At 26.4% G+C, this 7,894-nt stretch overlaps 4 protein-coding genes across 4 annotated transcripts; 2 read left to right on the top strand and 2 right to left on the bottom strand.

Annotated features, from left to right (window-relative positions):
* Positions 1-135: 135 nt before the first annotated feature.
* Positions 136-652, bottom strand: Phum_PHUM477250 (uncharacterized protein; the record flags this gene model as incomplete). The annotated part of the gene is made up of 3 exons (XM_002430366.1): positions 136-170; positions 280-486; positions 577-652. 3 exons carry the CDS (start codon positions 650-652, stop codon positions 136-138), a joined length of 318 nt encoding a protein of 105 aa, XP_002430411.1.
* Positions 653-873: 221 nt separating this feature from the next.
* Positions 874-1,528, top strand: Phum_PHUM477240 (coenzyme q10 biosynthesis protein, putative; the record flags this gene model as incomplete). Its single annotated transcript, XM_002430365.1, has 3 exons — positions 874-886; positions 1,026-1,175; positions 1,251-1,528. 3 exons carry the CDS (start codon positions 874-876, stop codon positions 1,526-1,528), a joined length of 441 nt encoding a protein of 146 aa, XP_002430410.1.
* A 705-nt stretch (positions 1,529-2,233) lies between these two features.
* Positions 2,234-2,722, top strand: Phum_PHUM477230 (mitochondrial 50S ribosomal protein L46, putative; the record flags this gene model as incomplete). The annotated part of the gene is made up of 1 exon (XM_002430364.1): positions 2,234-2,722. One exon carries the CDS (start codon positions 2,234-2,236, stop codon positions 2,720-2,722), a length of 489 nt encoding a protein of 162 aa, XP_002430409.1.
* A 265-nt stretch (positions 2,723-2,987) lies between these two features.
* Phum_PHUM477220 (uncharacterized protein) lies at positions 2,988-4,756 on the bottom strand (the record flags this gene model as incomplete). Its single annotated transcript, XM_002430363.1, has 4 exons — positions 2,988-3,208; positions 3,470-3,613; positions 3,714-3,959; positions 4,603-4,756. 4 exons carry the CDS (start codon positions 4,754-4,756, stop codon positions 2,988-2,990), a joined length of 765 nt encoding a protein of 254 aa, XP_002430408.1.
* Between the last annotated feature and the right edge of the window lie 3,138 nt (positions 4,757-7,894).

Here is a 7,894-nt window from a genome sequence, read left to right as displayed (position 1 = left end):
AAGGTTCTAATATAATAATTAAAAAATACAAGCACACCCCAAAAATTTTTATTCTTATGTATGTCACTATAAATTCCAAAATATTTACATATGAGATCTCTGATTATAAATAAATAACTTAATATAAGCCTTTTTTCAAGTATTTTCTAAGCTTCTGGTAAAAATAACTTCTGCAATAAAATATTAAATTAATTCATATAAGGTTTATTTTATCTACAATTTCTGATATAATTTTTAATCATAATAATAATTATTAATTTCATAATATTAATTTCATACTTCTCTGGCACTTTTTTCCAGTCCACCCTGGATCACACATACAAGTGTTATCTGATTGGCAAAGACCATGTCTGCATTGTTTGCATAAACTCCTTTGAGAAACTCTATTGTCTATTTCACAATGATTTCCTTTAAATCCAAAATTACACCTGCATTTATTAGCTCCTCTACATTTTCCTCCATTCAAACATGGAATTACACATTTTGCTAAATGTAAAATGATAAAAAAAAAAACTCAGTAAATTAGGTTATTAAAAATGAAATAGGAAAGAGAAAATTATAAATATAAGTATTCACTTACAATATTCGCATCTTCGCCCAAAATATCCTTTCGGGCAATCACATGTGTCTTTTTGAATACATTTGCCTCCATTTAAGCATTTATCTCTACAAATTCCTACAAGTAATTCAGTAAATATATTAATAAATAAATATAAAAATTTTTAGTTTTTCTACAGAGGATCTTCTGTTACTTTAAGAAGCTTCCATGTTTCTTCTTCATCTTACACAAATAAACCAAACTCAGTAATTGATTCAATAATTAGGGTAGATCATGCAGGAGAATTGGGAGCAAACTGCATTTATGCCGGTCAAATGGCCGTTCTAGGTAATCATAATAATAATAATTATGTGAATTTTATCAAGATTATATATTTTTATGTGTTATTTACTACTTAATTGCTAATATATTGAAAAATCGGAAAGTATATTGGAGTGTCACAGGAAAAAAATTATATAAATTTTAGGTAATTCAAAATCAGCACCACTTATTCAACATATGTGGGATCAGGAAAAAGTTCATAAAGCTACTTTTGATGAACTTCTTGTAAAGTATAGAGTTAGACCTACAGCACTTATGCCGATTTGGAATGTTGCCGGATTCATGCTTGGAGCAGGTAAATTATTATTTCATCAAAGATATAACTTACTATATCATTAAAAATTATAACATTTGAAATGAACAATGGTAGGAACTGCTTTACTGGGAGAAAAAGCTGCTATGGCTTGCACTGTTGCCGTTGAATCTGTCATTGTTGAGCATTATAACGATCAGTTAAGAATGTTAATGACGGAGCCAGAAAAAAATAAAGAATTAATGGAAACAATTCAGAAATTTAGAGATGAAGAACAGGAACATCATGACCATGGTATGGATCAAGGAGCAGAGCAAGCACCTTTTTACAAAGTTCTCAGTGAAGTTATTAAGTTTGGATGCAAACAAGCAATAGCTATGTCGAAGGTAGTTTAATATATATTTAATAAAGTTCTTATAGTTTTAATACATCAGATTATGTAATAACTGAAGGGAAAAAAAAAAAAAAATTTTTAATGTGAATGTGTTTAAGTTTTTTGCAAGATAAATATTTTTATCCAATAAATAGATTTAAAAAGTTATTCTTCTTAAATCCTTTACAATAATTTGAAAAATTAAGAATTTGAATAATTTATTTGTTATTTTATATTTATTTTTATTTAAAGTTAAAATATGTACGGCTAGAAGACCTTAGACCTGATTATTTTTAATTTAATTATCGAAACTTAAAATTAATTTTAAAATTATTAAACTGAGATATTGAATACAAAAATTATATTTGAATTCTAAATTCTAAGGTCTTCTATTTCAGGGATTATTTTCACATCCAAAACAGTACAATTTTTGTATAAATAGGCACTACAGTACTTCTCCTCCAATGTTCAACCCAAACCTAAATGGGATGTTTTTAGCGCTGTTTGCTTGGAAAGAAAGCCAAAAATTACAAAACCGCTAAGTCCGTTAGAGAAAAAAGTTCAAGAATTACTTTTACAAGTTGAAAATGAAAGTAGTTACAAGTCCGATCACGAAGTTAAACGGGAAGAAGATGCAAAATTCACGGAATTATTAAAATCTGGTAAAACCACCCTCGATTTTAATGTAGACACTTCCGTTCAGCAAACCGCACACGAATACGAAGAAATGTCGGATAAGGAATTGATGGAATTTAAAAATTTACCCCTCAAACCGAAAATTTTAGAAAAAGATAACGTCAAATCGATCGACAGAGCTTTAGGAAATCATTTGATTCTCATACTCAATGACAAAATTGGAAAAAAAAACCAATGGATGCTCCCGTTTGGAATTCGGAAAAATTCTGAAACTCTAAGGGAAACCGCCGAAAGGGTTTTAAATGAAAAATTTGGAGATAAACTTCAAGTTTTATTCCTCGGTAATGCTCCGTGCGGTTTTTATAAATATAAATATCCCAAAAGGATTGGAAACGATGCTTTGGGTGCGAAAATTTTCTTTTTCAAAGCGGTGCACATCTCTGGAAACGTAGAATCGGGGAAAAGTGGTACGTTAGACTACCAATGGGCAACACGTGAAGAAATGAAGAAATTATTAGGCCCTAAAAAATATCGTAATAGAATATCGAGGTTTTTAATAGATGAAAACGATTCCAATTAAATAACAACTATAAATATCAGTAAAGAAAAAGTGGTATAAAATGAAAAAAAAGAATCATTAAGTAAATATAATTCGATTAGGAAAATGGTAAAAACATTACAAAGAAGAACTTTTTTTTTTTTTTGGGGGGGGGGAGGAAATTTTTATACCGATCCCCATTTCCTTATAAGTCTAATTTTATAACAAGTTAAACGTTTAAAGTTTTAACGTCGGTGGTAAATACGAAAATGGCGAATGGTAACATCAACTACTACTACCAAGAGTTTTAATAATTAACCTCCTTACCTCCTTCGCAATGACGTCCTTGATAACCCGTGGGACAACTGCAAATTCCGGGGGCAGTGCAATTTCCACCATTCATACATTGTGGATAACAAAGAGCTGTTTTGCAGTATTGTCCCATGTAACCTTCAGGGCACTGACAAATCTTCTCGTGATTGCACCAACCACCATTGGCACATTTTTTATCACACTCGGGGTCTGGCCCTGTGGGAAAAATACCTGCAATGTTTATATTTGAGTTTATTTCTTGTTAACGAACCCTCTTGTGTCTTTTTGAAGAGGTGTACTTCCACAAGGTGTTTGTTTGCACATTCAACGTTATTTCTTTAAAAAGAATGTGCACTCACGTGAAAGTATTATTATTCTCTCATCTGTTTCTTTACAATAATTTCAAATATATATATATATATGAAAATTTTATAATTTTATTTAATAATTTTTAAGAAAAATTCTTCAACAACTGACCTCTAGGCGCACATTCTTTTCGTAGTTTCAAACGAAGAGGTGTTCCTACCAAAGGTTTTCCTTTTCTCGTTTCAATCAAAAGACCAACTTCAAATGGAGCTATACCGGATCTATTACCAGAACATGGAAGATAAACGCTAAAAACTGAAAAAAAAAAAAAAAAAAAATTTTTTTTTTATTATTTACGCCATTTAAAAATTTATTTATTTAAAAATAATAATAATAATTTTTTTGCGGTTATTACCTTTGGGTCTTTTTGGAATTTTACCCCTCGTTTTAATAGATATTTGTGGTGATTCTAATATTGATTCATCTAAAGTTTTCAATATGTCAAAATGATAAAAATATTTTTTTGAACCTGATCTCCATGTAAAATTAACTGAATTAACTTCTGATGGTATAACTGGTAAATATTTTTCAAAATTTGGATCTAATATGTATGGTAGTACGTATCCGCCATCGATCACGTGTATTTCACCTATAAAATGCCCTAAAACAAAAAAAAAAAATTAATTTTCCAGGTTTTTGCATTTAATTAATGGTTGAAAGGATTTAAATACCGCAAAGCAAAATCGTAAAAATTTTTTTTTAATATTTTTTTTCAATTATTTTTTTGCTACGGTTTCGATGAAGCGTTTAAAAAAAAAAAAAAAAATTATGGACTTTAACTAAAACTCCGACAGCATTACTCATTACAACGAAATTCCCCCCCCCCTTTTTTATAAAAAAAAATAATAATAATATTTTTTAAACAAAAACAAAAAAAATATTAACCTTTATTATTACGATAATAAGTAAATTTAATCATTATTATTATTTAAAAAAATTTTTAAAGTCACGTGGATTAGAAAAACGTAAACAAAAATATTGTAAATAATAAACAAACTCAATAATAATCGTTTTCGTTATTACTTTTAATCATTTTTTTTTTTTCGGGGCGGGGGGGAGGGGGATTAAAAACAAATAAATTTTAACGTATGATTTTACATTAATTAATAATAATAATAATAATGATATTAAATTAAAAATAAAACATTCGCTCGTGTACATAAAAAAATTAGGGGAAAAGAAAGAAATAATAATAATAATACCATTTTTTTTTTTTTTTTATTATTATTTTGAAATAAACATACCACTAAACATTTTAACTTGTTGCGAATCTATCCAAAGTGACAATCCTCCTCCACCTCCACCACCACTTCCTCCTCCATTTTTTTGTATACATTTAACAAATAATACATTTAAAATAAAAAAGAATAACAATAAGAATAATAAAGTGATAGACATTCCAAGTAACTTGTGCCACCTTGACTCCTTGTGTTGTACGAACGACTAAAGACAAAATTATACACCTTGTTATGATCTCTTATCTTACTCACTCATCATCACTCCATCCTTATTGCTCCGCCTTTATGATTTAATCTTCAGTTACGGACTGTATAATTAGAATTCTCCAGGAAAAAAAAAACTCCTGTTAATTTTTTTCTAAAAAAAAAAAAAATTTTATATATATATATAGATACAAGTTTATTATTATTATTATTATTTTTCACCACGAAATTAAAAAAAAAAAAATTAAATGTATATAAACCAGTTTTTGTTTAATTAAAAAAAAAAAAAAAAAAATTTTTTTACAATTTTTTTCGTTTTCTTTTTTTTGCCTTAAGTTATGGAAAAGTTATTATTATTATTATTATTATTATTATTATTATTATTATTATTATTAAACAAAAGGTTATGCCTTTTTTCTTTCTTTTTAAGCATGAATTAAAGGTATTAAAAAAAAAAAAAAAAATATTGTGGAGTCGGGTTAATTGGGGTCTAAAATCAACTTTAAACGTGTCTAAAACCTTCTCAAGGGCATTATTTATGGTTTTTCCAAGTTAGAAATTTTTTTTTTTTTTTTTTTTGCTTTTTTTTTTTTCTTCACGTTGACCCATTGCAGGCAATCATTTCGTACGAAACAAATAATTTTTAAATTATTCTTTAACTTTCAATTTGAAAGTATTATTATTATTATTATTCTCTTCATTTTTCCCCTTGTTAAACTTGTAATTATTTTTTTTTAAGGTTATCTCTCTCTCTCTCTAAGATATATTATTTTTGAATTGTAAAAAACCCCTTTGATACAAACGTACCTTTAACTATAATCTATTATTATTATTTTTAAAAAAAACCCACATGTGAAACCCCCTCCCCTCCCTCCCCCCGTGTCAATTATTCATTTGTTTACAAATTTTTTTTTTTTTTGCACAAAACAACAGGAGTCATGAGAAAAAATAATTTTTGTAAATAAAAAATGGGTTGGTTATATTGATTATTTAACCTGTCAAAATTACTTAATTTTTTTTTCAAATATTCACCCAACAAACAACAAACAAACAACAAACACTCAAATTTTTACTAATTTTAAATGTATATTTAAATTGATTTAACAACAAAATGATTCAATTAATTTTTTTTAAAGAGTTAATATTAAAAAAAAACTCGAGTCTGATGAATAAACCTAATAAAAAATAATTAGTGGTGGATTCCCCCCGGTCCCCCTTTCCCTTCCCTTCCCCCTCCCCACAACATCTCCGTTTAAATTAATAATGATTAATTAATATTATTTTTTCACGACGACGACGACGACGAAAAAATAAATTAGTTTAATAAATGAAGATCATCACGACAAACAAACAAACAAACGATTTATTTATTTTAAAAAAAAAATGATGACGTCACAAATAAATATCAATTTTTAAACGAGGGGGTTTAATTACCAACGTTGCAATTTTTTAAATAATAATAATGATTTTTTTTTGTTTTTAAATAAAAAAAAAATTTGAACCGGTTTTTGTTTTTTTTGTCCCTCTTTTTTGATTGTTTCCAAGGTTCCAATTCAGGATTTAAAACACAAACTAGAAAAAAAAAAGTCGAACAGGTGTTTTTACCTGTTTTTCTTATATATTTATCCTCCATCCACCTACCCATTCGCCTGTCAATTCATCAAACAAGGTAGAGAAGAGAAAACTCAAACAATTTATCATCGGTTAACAAGAACATTCTAGAAAAACATCTTTTTTAAAAAAAAAAAAAAATTTCGATTTTTATCAGAGGTTTCGAATTAGACAATGATGGATTCGTGTGAAAATTTTTAATTTGATACGAGTTTAAAAATAAATAAATTTTTAAATAACGTGGCAATAGAAATAAAAAATTTAACAGGGTAAAAGATATTATTTTAAAATTTTATTTCCATCCACTTTTCATTTTTTGGGTTTTTTTTTTTTTTTTTAAACAATGTAAAACAAAAAATGATTGAAAAAAAAAAAACCGAAGGTATAATTTTAAAAGTCAATAAATTTTTTTTTTTTTTAACAACTTCACGATCGTGGTTAAAACAACAACAACAACAACAACAACTTGGTTGTAGAGACGTTTTCAAGGGTAGCCCTTAAAAAAAAAAAAAAAAAAAGTCAAAAATCATGCCTCGAGCAATGCAACTAAAAAGACCTAATTTTTTTTTTTTTTTTTAAATATACCTTTTGCATCTTGTCGAGATTTTTTTTCAATGTGTACCACCCACCCCCCCTCCATATTTGACCCCCCTACATTTTTTTTTTTTTCGAAAAAATGTCAAAAGAATTTTATTATTCCTTCCATTCTCATTCGTTACCTTTTTTTTTTTACGTTACGTCACTCGTAAATAATAATTAATTTTTTATTTAAGTTATTATTTAACTTATCTTTTTAATAAACATTATTATTATTATTATTATTATTATTATTATTTAAACAAAAAAATAAATAAATAAATAATAATTTCCTTTGTGTTAATGTAACTACACTCTATAATTATTATTATTAAAAACTCGTTTTAAATTTTCATTAAAGAAAATTTTTATTATTTTTAATAATAATAATAATAATTAATTTTTAAATATAAATAATAATAATAATAATAAATAAATAAATTTGTCAAGTTATTTATTTATTATGTTGAATTCATTAACACGAAAAAAAAATAATAATAATACTGTTTTTGAATAAAAAAAAAAAGAAAAAATTGTGACGTTATTATTATCGAAAGGGTTGGGGGGGGGGTAATTTTTATAGAAAAATTTTACTGAACCTTCCCCCCCTCCCTTAACTTGTCCATGCAATAAAAATATATTTTTTTCTCGTTGTTTTCAGTATTATTATTTTTAATTCAACCCTAAAGATGATTGAACCAACATATTGATTCAATACATCCCTTAAAAATTATCTCTCTCTCTCTCTCTCACACACATCAAAATCATACATTTAAATATTAATTTTCAAAAAAAAAAATTTATTTATTATATTAATATCATTATTATTATTATTATTATTTAATTCTTAATTTAAAAACATTTATGAAAGTAAGCAAGAATTATTATAATAATAACACATAATAAA

The sequence above is a fragment of the Pediculus humanus genome, genomic scaffold, assembly GCF_000006295.1.
Source record: "Pediculus humanus corporis 1103172108254 genomic scaffold, whole genome shotgun sequence".
NCBI lineage: Eukaryota > Metazoa > Arthropoda > Insecta > Psocodea > Pediculidae > Pediculus > Pediculus humanus.
The sequence above is the reverse complement of the archived record's forward strand: the minus strand, read 5'-3'. Positions and strand labels throughout refer to the sequence as shown.